Below are 20,009 nucleotides of genomic sequence, written 5' to 3' on the forward strand. Positions count from 1 at the left end.
CGGTAGTAGTTTATTTTTTATAAAGATGCTCTCTTTTTTGCAAATTGAGCACAATTTCATTTTATTTTCAGTTTTGACAGTTTATAAAGATAAGTGTGTTTCAAAAATGAAGTTATAAACATACTCAAATCATATTTTTTGTGGTTTGAAATGATCTTATGCAACTTTTTTACTATCACAGTTTTGAGGGATACAGCTATGACACCTCTGTATTTAGGAAAATGTGTAAAAAAGCTAAAAAAAAACGCTTTTCATTTTTCTTCTTTTTTTTTTTTGCACCTTTGAGCAATTTAGTTTGTTACTATAGACTCTTTATATACATATCATTAAAATTTGGGTTCTAAGGGTTGTATTGATGTACAGCCAATTCAAATACTCCAAAAAATGCCACTACAGCATGTAAAAATGTAAAGATATGCTCTGGCAGACTTGTTCTATGGTAGGTCATAAAGGGTTAGGGTTAGAAAAGACAATGAAAGACAATGAAATACATAAATAAACACTTAAAGTGAAAGGATCTAAGTTGTTGTTGTGTTAAAAGTGCAATTTAATAAATTAACATTGTGAGTTTTGAAAATCAATTAAAAATAATTCTTTATGGGAATTACAATAACAACACTTTCCAAAGTGCAAATTTAACTCAGCATTGCAGTTCTTCATGGTAAATTGAATTTGGACGGAGCCACTGTCTGATAAATTTAACAGAAATTTTCAAAACAATTTAAAGTTGTGCTCATCTAGATAAAATAAAAGTAAGATAAAGGTTTTTGGATGTACTTGTATCCACACTTACTGGTTCTGATCAAGCAGACTGGTCTATCACTATGTGAAAAATTATTATTTTTTAGATTATCATAACAAAAGCATAAATTATAGAGTTATTTCTATTATTGTCTTATTTTGTAAATACTTTTTTGCATCTTTGCTACAAAAAGCAGTAATGTAAAAAAAAAGAAAATAATTTCAATTAGACAGAAAGACAGCAGATAATTAAATTCATCAGATTAAAGCTTCTGAAAACACAGTAAAGACAGTTTTCAAAGATTTGTCCCATGATAGTGAACCCCTGAGCTGAGCTGTTCAGCCGTCTCTGATGGTGAAAACTTGGACAGATCTGTTCTTGTTTGTAGACTAATGAACCATTAGATGGGCTTTGCTTGAGGATTTTGGGCTCCGTCAGGTTCAGTAATCAATGCAGCAGGGCTTTCTCATCCTCCTGTCGGCTTGTGACCTCACTCTGAGGTCCTTCATTTCTCAGGACCTCACTCTTTATTTTCCTCATCTTTTCCCTGTATTACTCCTGGAGCTATCACCGCACATTTCAAGCAACTTTTCCTTTATGATCTGGTGATTCTTACTGACTGTTTTGGGACGTGAGTCTGTACAAATTGTCATTTGCATTTAAAGAGCAACGTTGTTGTGTGATCTATTTTAAGATAAGCTCATAAAAGCTGGCATACTTATTATGACTTCAAACAAATTTACCGTCTTCTTCATTTTTTTTTTTTTTTACAAAGGCAGGAAACAGAAATAAAAATGACATGAAGAAAAGAGTGAGAGGAACAGAGATGGAGAGAACATCTCACCTCTACAAAAAGGCGATGGGAAGTCCCACTGTGCTCCGCTGCCAGGTGAGACTATACACGTGAGGATACTGTGTCCTTCCAGGACAAAGCCTGACTCGCAGCTGTATCGGATCTTATCCCCCATGTTGTACCGCGAGCCGTGAATGACTCCGTTTGGGATGACCCCGGGGGTGCCACATGTGTGGCTGGGCAAGACTGAAACACAGAGAAGATGAAGAGAACATTTTATTTATTTTTTCATAGCAAAAAATTTAAAAGAAAACATTTACCACTTCAAAAAATGAACCAAGAAAGCCCCAAACACTCTATTAAGGTCCAAAGGAAAGCAAAAGGCTAATCACATTCAGAGACCAAATAATCATTTCATTTTCAGCCTGTGCTGTTTTGTCTGTTGTTTTGGCTTTTTGACCCTTTAATCCATGAAAATATCAATTCATGACCCAGTGGCAGTATCTGCATGAGTTCAGGAGCTTTAGGTGCCCACAATTAAAATGAAAATCAGACATCTTTAACTTGCTACCCTTGGATCATATCAAAATCCTCTTCCCAGGATCCTGACTTCAAGTTAAGAAAAAAATCATTCTCTGTTGTGTTTGTCCAAATCCTTCGGTTTGTGACCTTTTATATTATAAAAATGAAAGCAGATCTTGTTTCTCTTATGGTTTTAACATCATTGAGATTATTTAAATGATTCCTATATGCTTTCATGGCTTAATACACACTGGCAGTCCCACCCCAGCCTCTTAGAATATGTGCCAACCTAATTCTTGATTCGAAAGGCGTCTCTCAAGATTCAGTTCCAATATTTCTGGTAAAGCATGAATTCAGGTTGTCTGCTAGTTTATTGATTTAATTTGGCAATCTCATATTAACAAACTGGTGACATTTTTATGCAGCACCATCGTAATATTTGCACCATATGCTTCAGTTTTAGGTTACCTTATGTGCCATTTTACAAAATATTACAATAGCATTTAGCAAGTCCGATCACATGCAGGTGCTGCCAAAAAGTGCTAGAGGCGATGCTCATGGTGTTTCACATGATCAGCATGTCTCCTCCTGGTGTCTCCAGACTCTACAGCTGTGAGTGACAGCTTCGCTTGGTCTGATGAGCAGCGCTGTCTATTGCTATGAACATATGTATGCATTCAAAGGTCTACACCCTTTGAATGAGACAATCACACTTTTAAGGATAAATTTCACAGAAAAACAAATCCTTGGGCATGTATGATATTTGATGTCCCTCCCTTGAATTTAGCACATCAGGACCACAATTAAAACAACAAAAAACTCTTCAGGTGTACAACCAACACAGACAAAAATAAATACATTTTTAAAAAGTGAACAACGTTAAAAACTGCAGTGAGGCTGAATGTGTTTCAGCACTACCTTCCTCCATGAACAAGGCTTCCTGCTGAAACGTGCTCATTTGTGTCTGTACACTGCTATGCCCAAAATAAAAACACACTAATAGGACATTTTTTTGCGTCGACTATTCTGTTTTCTTGTAACCTTGTAAACCAGGCTTCTTCTACCACATCCTGAAGATTTTTTTCTTTAGATTTAGGCTGTAGTTTATTTCTTTATGTGTGCAGGTGATCACATACTGCCTCTGATATTCAGGTCTGGACTCTTCAGAGGCCAGGCCTTGACTGTCAATGTTTCATCAGCTGTTTTTCTCCACAAATATGATTTCACTGCATTTATTAGCAGTGTGGTTGGAGGCTGGAAAATAAAGCTGTCCAGTTGAGGCGCTTTCCAGAAAGAAGGAATCAATTACAATGACTTTGCCAAAGCATTTAATCTAATGTTGGCCTTATTGGATTTTTGCACAATACTATATATAACCAAGGCAAAAAAATAAAAAAAAACTTCCTGGATCTTGTGATTTTGTTGATTTTCCTGCCAAAATGTGTAAAAATAATATCAGACCATTATTTTATAACCATATACAGTGCCTATAAAATGTATTCATCCCCTTGAATGTTTTACCCTTTTACTGATCCTATAAATCAATCATGGCCAATGTAATTTAGCTCTATCTAATGTCAAAGTGAAAACAGGTTCCTACAAAGTAATGTCAACTGAATTAAAATATTTAATATGAAATAAGTGACTGCATAAATATTCACTCCATTTAAAGTGGCTGACCTAATTCAACAGAGGTCCAGCCATTGGTGCTAGCAGTCTCACAATTATTTCAATCTTAAGTGATTGTAGTATAAAGACGTCTGCGTCTGGAAGGTGCTGTCATTGGTTAATCAGTATCCCTGTCTACCATTACACCATTAAGACAACAGAACACCCCAAAAATAGATTTCCAGGGCACTGAACATCCCCTGAAGTTCAGTTTAATCCATCTCCAAGAAATGGAAGGAATATGGCACATGTGTAAATTTGCCTAGATCAGGCCGTGCAAGAAGGCGACTAGTGAGAGAGGCCACCAAGACTCCTATGACTACTCTGAAAGGGTTACAAGCTTCAGCAGCTGACATGGGAGAGACTCTGCATACAAGAACTGTTGTCTAGGTTCCTCACCAGTCAAAGCTTTGTGGGAGGGTGTCAAAGAGAAAACCACATTTGAAGAAATCTCATTTTAAATCTTAACTAGAGATTGCCAAAGGCATTTGGGAGACTCCATGGTTAAGTTGAGAAAAGTTCTTTGGGCTAATAAGACCAAAATGGTGCTTTTTGGACATCAGAAAAGACACCAACCACTGACATCCCCGCAAACACACCATCCCTACTGCAAAGCTTGATGATGGCATCATAATGCTGTGGGGATGCTTCTTGGCCATTGGCCTTGGAGGACTTGTAAAGGTAGAGGGTTAAGTGAACACAGCAAAATATAGGAATATTCTGGAGGAAAATCTTGTTCAGTCTGAAAGAGAACTACTGCTTGGAAGAAAATTTATTTTCTGGCAAGACAATGAGGGTGATTCGGTGCTGTATGTATTTCAATTGCTCCCAATTCACAAGCTCTACTTCTACCTGACCAAAAACTGCCTTGAGTGAACAACACAAAACAACAAAGATGTCAACATTTGGGTTTCAAATAACCCTTAAAATATGCAGAATTGACTGTTTGGTGTTTACATGTTTGGCAAGCACTTTCTCCTCCGACGTGCATCTGTTGTTGTGGGTTCTTAGATGACACAGCTCTGCACTGAGAGCAGCCTCATGCAGCTCATGGTATAACTAGGCCAAAATCAGTGTGTGACTGTGGCCAACACGCCTTAGCTCTTCAGAAGGGGCATCAGCACCGTGGCTGTACTACAACCTGGAAGAAGTCCACAGCATCTAACCCTGGTGGACGCTGTGTATTTGTATAACTGGAGCATGTTAACTTGCTGGGTGTGTAATGTGGCCATGAAACGTGAATCCAAATGGCTTGGTTGTGTGTGTTTATGTGAGCGCACAGCAAAGAGTGTCGACACGTAAGAGGGAATTCAGTCAGTCAATCCGTGTGTTTGTGTACGCTTCTCCAATTAAACGCTAGCATGGTAATTAGACAAAGCTTCACCAAGAGACCCTGAGAACTAGGACAGAGAGGAAGTGGAAGAGAGAAGGAAAGGGAGATGAAGAGAGAGACAGGAGGGGAGGAAACTAGACGGAATAATAAACGACAGGAGATAAAGAGAGAGAGACAGGGAAAAAGAGTGAAGGAAACATCCAGTCAAAGAGGTGAACTAATTACAGAGAGCCTTAAACATGTATAATTTACTCTAATTGACTCATTATTTGGTTTGTATGAAGTCATGCATCAGAGGCGAGTTACTCACACTAAGCTGACCATGCCTTCCTCTGTGCAAACATGCTTCCTGCTTTGTTTTAACAAGGTGCACACAACCTCTGCCACAACTTCAAAAACCCAAACTAAAGCTCTGGCTGAGGGAAGCAGCAACAACAATGAAAATAACTGTGCTGTTTGTGATCCTCATGTGGCCATGCAGCCCTGTGTCTGCCTGGCTGGCCGGTTTTAACAAGTCACCTCTGTGCACAAACAAATTCCTCCATTTAAATGGAAATCTGAGAGAATCTGAGGGTATTTAGGGGGGATAAAGTGTTCACATGAATTGTCAGTAGTCAGCTAATCTCGTACTTAACCAAAGCTGCAATTTTGAGAAACCATTTAACATTTGGCGATAAATGTTTTGTTGTTTTTGCAGTCATCTAATGTTAAACTGTGACAGATTGCTGAGATTAGGATTTGAATCAAAACATACTCTTTGGATTTGATGTGAAATCCAGCTAATTTCTTGCAGTGTTAATGTAGGAAGTGTGATCGTGTAGGAGGTGGGGGACACTGTAGCTTCAATAAAGTACTATGACTTTATTCTCAAGTACCTTTTAAATCCAGAGTAACAGGCTGCCTCACAGGCTGACTATGAAATTGCATCAAGTAAAAACAAACAGTGATGTTTGGTTCAGTCGGAAAGAACTTATGCTTGTTTGCAGAGCTGATTCGGTAGTATGAAAGTTGTCAACTGAACCCTTGTGCAGAGCAAACCGAGACCATTGGAAAAGGTGGGTTTAGCTTCCTCGCCCAGGATCAAACCTGAGAAAACTCCTGGAAAAATGCCTTATTTACTCGATCAGGAATGTGAACTATGCATCCATTAGGAGCTGTTATATCACAAGAGGTAACTCTAACTCAGTGGATAACTTCACTCGTGGTACAAATGTGTCTCACATCAACAACAACAACTAATCCACCACAATCGTGACCAAAAGAACCCCAGCAGGGATCACTGTAGGCAACATCCAAACACAGCTGTCATGCCCAAGGGCATGATGGGGAACTCCTCCCATACATCCCTCCAGATTTAAAAAAAAGCAGCAGATAGAGCTTAAATCATTTGACTCTACAGAGATGAACTAACACTGGCAGATCAAAACTGTCAAGTTATTCCAACACTGAACATCTTTTCACTCAGAATGGATTTCAAATTACACACTGGGAGTCAAAATCAACACTCAACACTCCGGTTTTATATTTTTGTGCTGCTGCGTAGTCAACAGAGGTGAAAATAGTTCAAGAGTATTGTACTCATGTAAAAGTACAGTTACTCTGGTAAACACCTATTCAATAAGTACAAGTACTAAAAAGAAAACTACTCAATTCAGTACTTTGATTAAGTGTAATTTGTTAGTTGCCATAACTGGTAATTATTATCACTACCACATTACTTTTACATTTCTCTGTAATGTCATCAGGCATGCATTGTCAAAGTTAAAACTCAAGTGCCCACAACAGCACAAACTGTTCAATGAAGAGGACATCAACTCTGATTCTGTTTAAAACGGGCAAAATAAGCTCAACTATCTCTGCTTTTGTGGAAACCTGATGTGGAATAAAATCAAGCCAAGGCTGCTCTACGTGGCGGAGATCGGTCTAAATTTTGGGTCAGATCCCAGCTCTCTTACCAAAGCAGATGCCTGATTATTAGATGGCTCTCATGATTGTCTTGTGATGTGACGTGATCCTTCCCTCTCCGACCTGCTCTGTAGATTATGAGCTGCTCCAGCTTGAGATCTTAATATTTAAAATGTTCAATATTTACCATCACAAATCCTGTTGTATTGGGGTGAACACTGAAGACAGCTGAGGAGGCACAAGCAGGATTGCAACATGGAATGGGGAATAGCCAATCAGGAATTGAGCTGACTGAAGGAGGGACCACAACAAACACAGCAACGATATGTGAAGCATAAAGTTGAGATGGAGGTCAGAGATTGAGGGCCAACATTGATTTGTGGCAACAACACCAGAGCTTATACATAATGTCCTGTAAGAAACACCACAATGAAACTGACAAGGAGACGAGTTGGACCAAAGTTGTTACTGCATGGATAAAGCAATTAGCTAATGGCTTGGCACACTTTACCCCAAAATTGCATTTGACCACACTAGATTTGGAGTTTAAAGTGTTGATGATATTGCTGTTGGTGAATCAGTCTGTTAGTGTGTGGTGTGGTAGTGCTGTGTTGGTCATTTTATTTCACACCATGAATTACAAGAACAAAACTGAAAAATTAAATCTGTAATCATGTATGGGGTCTCTTGCATTTTTAAATCTGTTGACATTTTAAAAAAAAAATGTGTTATTTAGTGCCTGCTAGGCTTGAGCTTCAAACAGGTTCCAGGAATCTTTAGTTATTTAAGCTGAGCTACAGTTTTGTGTTAGCATGTTGTTTTTGTATGTGCTTGGAGAGATTTCACAGCAGTGGAGATGTTTGTGGCCTGGTCACAGTACACTTACCATTATGTTCTTGTCTTTTTACACAAGTAGTGAGAAGTGGTAGCCTCAAAACATGTCATATGATGACCGCACTGCATTACATACAAATGTAATGAGAGGAAGGAGTTACTAGGTGTGGTTACTGCGTCTGGTTTGCTTTTGCAGATCACTTGGGCATGGCAGAGCATTTTGGAAAGACATCCTTCACAGGAAAATACTTTTCTCATGATCGTAGATAGATATTTTTAGCATCAACTGCAATGCATTCACAAAGGAAAAGTTTGAGATTATTAGGACTGAACTTCATTCTGTCAGAAAGTTGCCAACAGCTGCAGGCCGCTGCTTCCTGTTTACTGTTGCCTTCTGACATGAGAGCACAATCGATCTGCTTGTTTAACATGGTCAACATGCTAACAGACAGATTCCCAAAATGTCAAATTATGTGCTAAATACACAAAAACAATCAATAGTAGAGTCACCAGAGGCACCAAATGTTCCCTTGTATACATTTAGTCATTGCCTATTTAAGCAGTAAGGAATGTAGAGGCAGGGATGCTCAGCTGATAGAGTAGGCATACAGAGACTATAGTCCTCCACTTACTAGAGCTGTTTGGATCGTGTGATCCCCCACTATCTTTCCTTTCTTTCTTGTTCGTGACATTAACATACATCCCAGGTGATCGAATAACAAGTGAACAGTAAATAAGAATGTGTGTTACACTTTGCATTAACAATGCTTCTCTGTTGAGTACTTGTGTCCAGGATCTTATTTCATGCAAATAAGCCCCTGATGGTTAAAAAGACTGAATGCATAATCTTACAAGAGGCAGCATTGTTCTCCTGGATGAGATGACAGTCCTAAATGTCGCCCAGGGTGCATGAGTGTTTACACTGCCAAACCAGTGTTGATGGAGGCATTTTAGGGTATTCCCATTAATTGTCTGAGCTATCATATCTCAGTTCATCCTCTGATGGGGTGAGTTTACACGAAGCATTAAGGCTTGCCACTTGTTGGATGTTAATGCAAAATGTTAACAAGTTTTTATCTGACATGCCAATAAAGGTCCAAAAGCTCCAAAAATAATCCTTGAAAACAAGAGATGCCAGGGTCAATGGAAAGGTAAAGGTAACACAACATGTGTGCCTGCACTCTGAAGGTCAGTGCGGTGTCAGACATGGTCCAACATGATGAAGTGAGTGGATAAGAAAATGTCAGATACCTTTGGGTTTAGTTCAGGGACTGTGATTCTGACTAAGGGTTGATACACAGGGCAGAGTATAAAGTCATGCTTTGAATACTAGACCACTAGAGGTCTATGTCTTACCCATTATTGGAGAGCATTGATTTTCATAATGACCTCTAATCAAGAGCAATATTTAACCACAGATGATGAACAGCTGACTGACCACAGAAAAGTAACTAAATCACTGTTGGTTGGTGATCCATCACATTCAAAATCCCCTCCAGATTCTTCAATGCATTTAGCAATGAAGCTTTTTTGCCAATGATATTCATGTTGGAGGTTATTCTATGACAGTGGTTCTCAACTGGTGCATCATGACCCAAAACGGGGTTACAAAGGTTTGCCTAGTGAAGAAAAATGTCAAAAAATATATTAAGATGCTTTTAGATCATGTTTGTTTTTCCATTTCTTTGTTCTGTTGCATGTCTTTTAACTGAGGTCCATACTGCAGTAGTTTTTCTTTAAATAAATTCCATTAGATGGCAATTTTCGCATATGGGGTTCCTATTTTTTTCTGAAGTACATGGTTGGTGGGCTAGAGTAGCTGAGAACCACTGGTCTATGATTTTTCATTAGGCAGTGCCACAATAGGCAGAAGGTCTTTCCACAGAAACATCTATTGTTTATCTACTGGTTGAAGTAAAACAGTGGGTAGTTTTGCCTTCTTGTGGGGTAAATTTTTACCAGCAATGTAGTTAAAGGTAAAAGTGGCCATTTTTGAAATTTGGATTTATGCTAACAATACCGGGTAAAACAAAAAACTTCCAGGAAAAGTCAATGACTGACAGACACAATATTTATTTGTGCAAAGCCCAACTGTTAATCCTCTGTCTTTCTGTGTTTATTATACTTACAAGAATAAGAGGCATAGTGGAATACATCTCTGTTAAATAGCAAAAGGTTTATTTGAAGCAACAATCAAAATCAGTTTAGGTTTGTTTTGAAATAAATTGTAGAGAAAGCAATGCAGGTTGGCCTGGTGGTTTAGTAGTGTCCCATGAACAAGTAACTAAGCAAAGCAGATGGACTGGCCAGACCCCATTTCTGTCATCTAGGAAATCCAACTTACAAAGCTCCAATCTGAAATGTTTGTTCCCTGAGCAGACCTGACCAATCATCAGAAAAAATGTTTAGCACATCTCCCTACCGACCCCAGGTCAGGTCAGGTATGGGCACTAACAGTAGCTGCGTCAACCTTGCCCTGTACTGCTCTGTCCTCTGATGGTCATTGTCCAGCACTAGGAAAGAAGGCCAATGCCCCATCCCTCAGGTATCTTCCCAGCTACCCCCTCCACACATGGTCTTGCCAACGATACCCAATAATACACATTAGAGAAGTTGTCTCAAAGGAGGCCAGTTGGTACCGCTAGCTATCAGTTAATGTCCAGGCCTCACAGAGTACAGTTTGACCAGAAGGACCAAGGACCGAAAGACTGACTTTTGTCTGCATACTCAGATATCAGGAATTTCGCACTGTCTTGATCAGTGAACCTATCACCCCATGCACAAGTCCAAGTCTGTGATTGATCTCAGCCTTGCAGACAGTGGATCCATGGGTAGGTAGGTAAACTGTTCCACTGCTCCACAGGTAAACTGCTCCACAACCTCCAAGATCTCACCATTCACAGACAGATTTGATGGCAGCATCCAAGGAATCCTTGAATGCCTGGATGCACTCCCAATGCTTCAGCCTCCTCACTCAGAAAGTTAAGAGCCCTCACAAGGACATCTAGTCTCTGCAAGGATCACAGCATCATCAACAGTGTCCAGGTGGATTATCTGACACACCACAATTTGCAGCTCCTGGTACGTGCCCTATTATCCAGTCCATACAGGTACTAAAGAGCATAGGGGTGAAAGCGCACCCCTGCCTCACCCCAGAATCAACTGGGAAGTCAGAGGTGGAGCCACCATACTTTACATTACTCTCTAAACCAGAATATAGGGCAGACATCAGCTGGATGGTTCTGGTGCTCCAGAACTCTCCAGTGGGAGTCTCTACTTGCTGATGCCTCAGCATGAGTTTTATCTCACAACAAGCTCCACAATACATAAACTAAGACAGCACCTTACTAAATAGCTTAGAGGACCTGTGCATGCCTTATTCTGTCTCATCGCTCTTATTGGCCTTTAATGAATGTGACAAACAGAACATTTGTTCAATCACTTTGTGAGAGTTTTTTGCTAAGTTCTGCCCTTCCTAAACTCTTTGTATAGGAAGAATTCCAGGTAAATGTGAAATATATCCTTGCAGCGGTGCATGAATCAGTCTATCTGGTGAGTCAGGTTACTGCACAAAGGCTAAAGTCCTCGAACTGGCTGGCTCAAGTTTAAGGCTTTTTCCCTCCATGTCATTCCCCACTCGTTCTCCCAATTTCCCATTCAATCCATTTTCCTTCTCAAAATCAAGTCATAAAAGCCCCTCAACAGAAAAAAAGTAAAACAAAACAGGCTGAGTGCACAGTGCTGTTATTTATTTGCCTTGTTTTTTTAATCAGAATTGCTCGGCTGTGGCCTCTTTTTCCTTGGAAAGTTCAAATTAGCTTCCTGAAATTGAATACAGAGGCATAATGATTCAGATTACTTTAAACTGACTGACCCCATTGTTTTTAATTTCATTTGGGGTTATTCCACAGAAAAAAGTGCATTAAATTAATGCAGCAATCAGAGTATAAAACATGGTCAGATGTGTTGCAGACTGTTCGTTCTCTTTATGAGCACACAGCCTTAGGCCAAAGCAGGCTTCTCATTATCTCATTTAAACTGAATTTTTAGGAATAAAATGTTCCAAACATGGGAGGACAGCACACACAACTTCATTTGGATTCCAAACTGATTTCTTGTAGGCGTACTGTTTGTTAACAAAGTTAGGCTACTGTGTAAAGCTGATGTTGTTCTCTTTAACAGTTTCAGTTGTCGATCTCCCCTCCATAGTGACCTAGTGCTTTGTGTTGGTGTAGAAAACCCTCTTTTCACCTTAACCAGTCATCATCATTGCAACATCTTTCTGTGTGTGTGCTTGGGTGTGTCTACTAGGAGTGACTGATGATGCCTCTCCAGTGCTTTGTCCCCTCCGGCCCTTCACTGCCTTAGGGCAGGTCAGTGTGTTGCTATGGCAACCCTAGGTTAGAGCAACATTTTGATAGCGATAAAAAAGTGAGACAAGGCACAGAGGTGATGGGAGCAAGATGAAGAGTGTACTGTAACATTGAACATAGACACTTTTATCATATTTGATCCTTTCAGTGTCTTCTTCCCCCTGAAGTGGATACAGCCTCAATATCTCCTGTTTCTCTGTCATTATCATGCATGATGCATCTCAAAAAATGTACTTCACAAAGTTATATTTGCATAAATTCTAGATTCATCTCATACAACTTAAGATTTCAAGACGTTTTTTTGTTTAAATCATAACTATTACAGCTTACAGCTCACTGAAATAAAAATCCACCATCTTAACATATTAGAAAATTGTGGTAAAGTCAGATTTTCAAAGGTTTCTTGAGCCTTCATTCTATCACTCTGATCCAGGTCAGAACTTCAATTAAATTAAAATGTTTGTGCAAACAGGTAAACAATGCAACAGTACAAATGAAAATAGCTTATTTTAGCACAAACTTATACATGAAATTGAAATATTTACAACATAAAAAAATACTTAATTTCTTCTCTTTTTATAAATTCAGTTAGTAGAGATAGATTAGCCAACTATAGCCACTAGTTTCAAGCAAGAAATGAAGAAATAGAAGTCATCAAAGGTTTTCATAGAAATATTCATCTGTTCTGTTTCTACAGTTTGGTCTTCGTACATTTTGTGGTATTGGCATGTGGCCCCAGAGAACCTTTTGTTAGGTTTTCTTACAATTTTGAAATGTGCTTGGTACAGCAGGATAGACATGTCTGATTGGTCTCCAAAGTCACTCCCCATGTACAAGCATTAAGGCAACACAGTCTGCAGGAGAGAGAGGGGGAGGCACTTTCTTAGAAGATATAATATATTTACAAAGTACTCATCTGGTTTTGCTACTTTATTAGAGTGATCATTACCAAAAGAGTACTTTTTAAATATTGATTCATTGATACTGTAGTAGCAGAACTTCCACCACTATTGGAGATCAAGGTCCCAAAATCTTGATGAAGATCAGAGAGGCACAGAATCCAAGGTACTTGAGGTCTAGTGTTTCCAGTTTTCACAGTCAGTGATGGTTTGGGGTGCCATGTTGGTCTTTGTAAAGTCCAGAGTCAACACTGTCAGCCGTCTACCAGTAGATGTTCAGGGCTCTTCATGCTTCCATCTGCTAAGAAGCTTTATAGAGATACTGGTTTCCTTTTCTAGCAGGACTTGGCACCTGCCCACAGTGAAGCCAAAATCACCACTTTAATGACCATGGTATAACTGTCTTGATCGGCCAGCCAACTAGTCTGACTTGAACTCTGAGAATCTCTGATGAAATGTTAAGAGGACGATGAGAGACACCAGGCTCAAAAATACAGATAAGGCTGTTATCAGTGCAACCTGGGCTTCAGAACACCCCAGCAGTGCCATAGACTGATTGGCTCCATTCTGCATCACATAAATGCAGTCATTTGTGCAAAAGGAGCTCTAAACAATTTATTAAGTACATCAATGAGTACAATTTTCCAGAAGGTCAACATTTTTGTCATATGAATAATTTTTGGACTTACATTTGGTGATATTTTAATAGTGGATTTTTTATCTGAGTTGTAAAGTCTTGACGTATTTCACTGTGTATTAGATAAATCTAAAATATATAAAAATGTAACTTTCTGAAGCAAACCAGATTAAAAAAATAATTTTTACACACTATTCTAATTTTTTTGAGATGCACCTGTATGTCAAGGAGTCCTACTTAAATACCACTGAGGCCATGCATTGGAAAGAGTTGCACTAGACTAACTTTTTCCACCCACTAACTACAGACAGAATCCCACTTCCGGTATTTTTCTTTTTCAATTAAATCCACAAAAACACACACTTCCTGTCTCCATCTCTCAGTGTGATATCAAGCCAGACTTAAAAGAGCTCCTGCTGAAAAGAAGTTAACTATTCTGAGCAAGGTCCTCCATTCTAACTCACAAATGCTTTCACCTACTGCATAAATATAGTGATGAATATTAGCTAACCATCTGCTAAAAATAGAACACAAACAGCTCCTTGAATCTGTTGTTATGGATGCAGTAAAGCGGCTGCTACTGGATGAAATCCTACTGCCACAACCTCTCACTTTCTCCCTGTGGCGTACATGCAGTGCAGCAGGTACAGACACAATGTCATTCACTGACACACAGAAAGGTTGCTTGCATTAACATGATGACATCTGAAACAAGCTGGATTCCAACAGTGAGGAGTTTTTTATGGTGGTAAACAAAAGTAGCCTGAAGAAATAACAACTCCTGCAGTACGACCCATCTGTTAACACACATTGTTAAATAAAACCCAGACAATGTCTAGACTTTTACATTAAATCAAACTTATGATTTACAAAAATATATTAAATGATATATGTATATCTTGCATGTTTTTTTTCTATTTTCGTGTGGGTGTTGTTTATAAGATTTCACGCCACAAAAGCAAACAGATGAGTGTAGAAAACGACCCCAAATTACCTGACTGTAACAAAAACAACTGCAGTGAACTGTATCTGTATCCACAGCATGTATCTTGCCACAAGCCAAACTTGGAACAGATGTTTTGTCAAATCTCGCTCCTCGTACCTGGCAAAAATCACTAATTTCTTGTTTGGTTTCCAGGGGGCTGTAAAGTTAAAACCAAGCGGAACCAGTACAAATGTCAGACTCCGTGCACATATTGCCAAACAGGGAGTTGGACAGATGTTAGCATTTGAAATTTGTTTGGGAATTTTTTTTTTTCCGGAGTGATTAAAACTTTGGCAAACTACTTAACTTTTTTGAAATAGAGAGGAGTTTCAATCTGTTTTCAGGCTAATGGAAAGCGCTGTTTGGGGAAATGTGAAGAAATGTTCAGCATCTGTTAAATCACACATCACAAGTCAGTCCTTTGTGCACATTAAAATGTGACTTCAGGACATGTTAAAAACAAGATCCTCAGATGTCACCTTCTATTCAGCTAATCTCATCATGGAGAGCCATCCAGAGCACATTAGCCCTTTTATAGGAACATTTGCCCAACACCACTTTAATACAAAAAGGTGCAGAAAACTTTACCCAGCCACAATCTAGCATTTTAAGTCTGAACAAATGACTGCTTCCATCCCCATCTCTGCTGGGACTCTGAGTTTACACTGAAAGCATCTCTCACCGGGTTCAGTCAATAATCCATTATCACCTCCACTCATATCCCGTGGTGTGCATGTATTAACTAATAACAATCGCCATACTCCTTTAATCTGTGATTCTTGATGTAGATACGTTGCTGTTGGAGAGATGCCAAAGCCCCAGAGCTAAATGGACTCCCCAGCTCTGCTAGTACTCCCATGGTGTAAATGTATTAACAGCTTCACTGACACGTAGTACATAATAACTCTAACCAACCAACACTGATGGGGCTCTTGGCCAACTGTGGCCCAAGGCCAGATCTGAATGCGGGCCTCTCACCACCTGCTGTGCCCCCCCTTGTTTTAATGTGTCAACCGCTAACGCAGGGTTTCCATGAGCACTGACTCATTAATCATACATGCTTAAGCCATATAACACCTTCTGAGTGCACCTTTGGCTTTACCCAGTTGAGCCCTCTAAACTGATTCTCACCATTTAGTTTGGGAAATATGCACAATGACAATTGATTTTTGGGATAATGCCCCTTTAGTGAGAGGCACCAAAAAGTTTGGCTGCCAGCTTATGCAGTTAGCTTAAACATGAAGACAAATGACTCAAAAATAGCTTTTCAGTTAGGATATGGAGATTCAATGGCTGCCAAGGACAATTTCCACTTTATCTGAATCATTTAAAGGAGCCCATTTAGGATGGGTTAAATACTCTATAAATGTCTATGTTATAACACCACATGAACCATTATACATAAAGGAGGATGTCCACCATCCTCTATGGTGTTTTTTCTGCACTAGTCTTTAAAATTGCAGAAACCCTGCTCATATTAGGGGCAATTGAAACAAAACCATAAATGTATGTTTCCATTAATTTTTGGTACTGCAATATTGTGTTTTTTTTTTTTTTTGATGAGTCCAGTTACCTCTTTATAGCAATTTTTGAGTGTTTAAACCCATTTTTGCCACATTTCAAGCTCATTTCTGCACTTTTTTTTCTGCCAATTCTCCACTCATATTGCCAATTTTAACCCATTTTTGCCACTTTTTAAATCCCATTTCATCACCATTTCTGCCACTGTAAGCCATTTTTTTAACACTTTTTGCCTCTGTTAACCCCATTTTACCACGTTTGCCCATTTTTTTCTATTTTAATTGCAATTCACTATTTGTTATGCACATTTTCACCACTTGTAACACCTTTTCATCATATGTTTCTGTTGATTTTGATGACCTTTAACCACAACGTTCTGCTTTGAACCCATGTTTTGCCTCTGTCAACCCATTTTTGCCACTTTTTACCAATTTTCTCTACTTTTAAAATCCCATTTGACCACCATTTCCACCAATTTTTGCCTCTTCTAACCCATTTTTGCCACTTTTTAAATCCAATTTCACCACCATGTCCACCAATGTCAGCCACTTTTAATACATTTTTGTCACTTTTTGCCCTTTTGCTGCCTGTGTTGATCCATTTTCTAATGCCATTATTAACCCCTTTTCACCACCTTTGTGTCCATTTCTGCCAATTTTAATGGCATTTGACTATTTGCGACACTTTTTTTTTGCCACTTGTTGCTCCTTTTAACCATTTTCTTCTTCCATTTTTGGCAATGTTTAACCATTTTAACCACTTTCTACCCATGTTTTGCCTCTGTAAACCAATTTCTGCCACTTTAACCCATTTCAGCACCTTTTCACCTATTTTTTGCTACTTTTGATCTTTAAAAGCCTGAAACCTGAAACAACAGCCAGAAAATTCTAATTTTATGGAACTGAGGTGTTAACTTAACCTTCCAACAAAACGCAAAACAAGAAAAATAGCCAGAAAATGTAATATCTTTTTTTTTGTTTGTTTGTTTGTATCACATTTAATGTATCAGACATTTCTGGCAATTGATAATCCACTGGAAGGCATTTTTAAACATCATTTATCAGATTGCCTGAAAAAGACTTTCAAGGTCTGAACAATCTTGGGTAAGTGGCCTTAATGTTAGGATTTACTGACACAATTTATCACTATTACAAACGTCAAAACTAGCGACATAACGAGTCATGTCGCTGCCCACAATTCTATAGAAGGATATTCTACTTAAAAAATCAGTGAAACAGTAAAAGTCTCCCTTTTTTCCATTTTCTTGCTCTTAAGCTGCTTTCCAGAAATGCATGGATGGTCCCATATTCTGCCAATAGGTTGAAGAATATTGAAATCTCAGCTGGTATGAAATTCTTTCTTTTTAATAAGTTGCACTGTAAACAAAGGGCCTGCCTGCATCCATGTTGCTATGATAACTAACTTCAGATCCAGGACTTTTTGTTAATAACATATTAATTCACACCCAGGCCATATTCTAAAATAAAATTGACATAGTAGCTGTAACATACTAATTTTTCTGAATAATGATGACCATTTTGGCTGTATATGATCAAGCTTTTGTGCAAATACAACAGCACTTAAAACAACAGTATCCCTACCATAATGACTCACCAACAAACACAGTGCCATTATAGTTCATATGGTTCATATTCAAAGAAGCCTGCTGCAGTCTATGCCTCAATGATACTGTAACAAATCAGAGATTTCATTCCAGTATTTATTGCTTTGGGGCAGAGAGCTGTTTATTATCTCAAATAGCGACTGCACTGTCCAAGATAATGAGAACAACACATCTGAATTCCGCCTGATGATTCTGGGTGTCGGGTTTTCCTTTTAAGTTTGCCAGCTAGCGATGTTTCCAGCATTAATTCCCCATGATCACTAGTGAAGGAGGGCAATCAGAGTACAGACTTCACTTTGTTCTACAGCAGTGTGAATACCATCATATACACCACAGTCTCACAAACCAGGGCGTGTAGAATCACAATTTATGTAGTAAACAACACTGATGGATTAGAACCTGGGCGTATAGGGATAAAGCTAAACACCGCCATAGGAAAACGAATTCAGTCTGTGTTCAGCTCTGCAGTCCCAGTTGAGAATGAAAGCACATATAAGTGGAAAAACCCTCAAGACCCTAAAAGGAACATTTCTGTTCTGCTCCCTCTGAGTAAACATATTAAAATGTATTAACGCCTTCCCTATGTTCCCCTGGTGAAAATATATTAGCGGGGCAAGTGACATTTCCAGCAATGCTTCTAATCAATCACCTGCAAAAGAGAGTAATCACAGTAGCAGCCACAGTCTGTTAAACACCAGCTCTCTCTCTCTCTCTCTCTCTGGCCTTTCAGCATGACTATGGCAGCAAAGAATTTAGGCTGCTATTAGAAAACAGCCCAATGCTGTAATGGCCAACACTATAAAGACCAAAAACCAAAGAGCAGCAGGTGTTTACCAACGATGTCAAGACAGCACTGAGGGAGGTCAGACCATACGTCCTGATTAAAACCACTAGACAACAGCTTATCTGTGAATTTAGTAATGAACCAGGTTAAATCACCATTAGCAAGATAGAGGTTTAAGGCTGATCTCTCTGTTTGATGCTGCAGAAGAATATAATGGGAAAAGTGAAACTTTCCTTTCAATATGATAGCTTTAATGTTATCTCCAGTGAATCTCCAGCATGTTCCACTGTTTAACGCCATTGTTAATGATCCGTCAGATTTTATTACATTTTTATACTTTAGGAATCTAATTTCATTCAATTCTAACATGTCAGAGCTTGAAGAACTATTTTATCAGTTTGCTGCATTGCATGAGAGCTTTAATATCTCTTTACAATTCTTTAAGACACTGAGATCCATTAGTTACCAAATAATCATTCTCATCCTTTTCTCATCTGCTGGCAATAACTATAAAGTGGCGAGGAAGTCATTACTTCAGGACAGAACTTGTTAAATTGGAGCTTGAGGCTTTAAAAGTTTCTCTTCACTTCAGTCTCTTCCTTCTCTGGAGGAGCGCAGAAATCTCAGCCCTGATCTCTCTTGATCTTTGCTTTTTGTTGAGTCAAGAGCTGAGGTAAGATCTGACTCTTCAGTCACAATGAGAAGCTTATTGTTGTTCACTTTCAGGACTGCCGTAGCCTTGAATGCTCTAGTTTAATTATTGTGGTCCATGATAATGCTACCTCTTTTCAGGCAAATCAGTTTTGAATTTGGAGTTAGTATAAAGATAGACCAAGGAAGTGAGGAATACCCAAATTCTGTGAGGGAAGACTCTATCTTTTTGTCTTTGGCAACACTGTGTTGATCAGTGCAATTTGTTTTGTTTGCTTTGCTTTTTGGCACCATTCAATACAATACGATACGATACGATACGATACGATACACACATAATTAAACCCATGGGGACATTCCTTTTAGACTTCAACTACTACTCCCATTTTCTGCCACTACAACTTTACTCTCTTCGGCTTGAATATCTGTTAGCAGACAGTCTTGTCAGGCCATTTTGTTACAGTAAATTAATGATAGGCAACGATCAGAGCTGTTGTTAGACCACAATTCCCTGACTCAGATATAATAAGCATCAAAACCAAAATGAACTAGACTTCCTAAAATATGCAGACTTATGAGAGGCTGAATTTTGATTCTCATTCTGATGTGGATTAGCACAAAAAAGTGAATTAAAATGACTGGAAATATGATCAAGTCACAGTTTTTTTCTAATTCATTCTTGCTGCTGCAGTTGGGAGACATAAGAGCGTTGCTTTGTTAAGCACTGTCTTGCTCAGA

General features: G+C 38.8%; 1 protein-coding gene across 1 annotated transcript in view; it reads right to left on the reverse strand.

Moving 5' to 3' along the window:
* The window catches only part of LOC121512451 (CUB and sushi domain-containing protein 1-like), an 821,118-nt gene that overhangs the window by 396,929 nt on the left and 404,180 nt on the right, over positions 1-20,009 (reverse strand). The window contains exon 4 of the mRNA XM_041791732.1: positions 1,587-1,781. Coding sequence (XP_041647666.1) covers positions 1,587-1,781 — 195 coding nt within the window. The remainder of the gene's footprint in view (positions 1-1,586; positions 1,782-20,009) is intronic.

This window comes from Cheilinus undulatus, linkage group 1 (genome assembly GCF_018320785.1).
Source record: "Cheilinus undulatus linkage group 1, ASM1832078v1, whole genome shotgun sequence".
In the NCBI taxonomy this organism is placed as follows: Eukaryota; Metazoa; Chordata; class Actinopteri; order Labriformes; family Labridae; genus Cheilinus; species Cheilinus undulatus.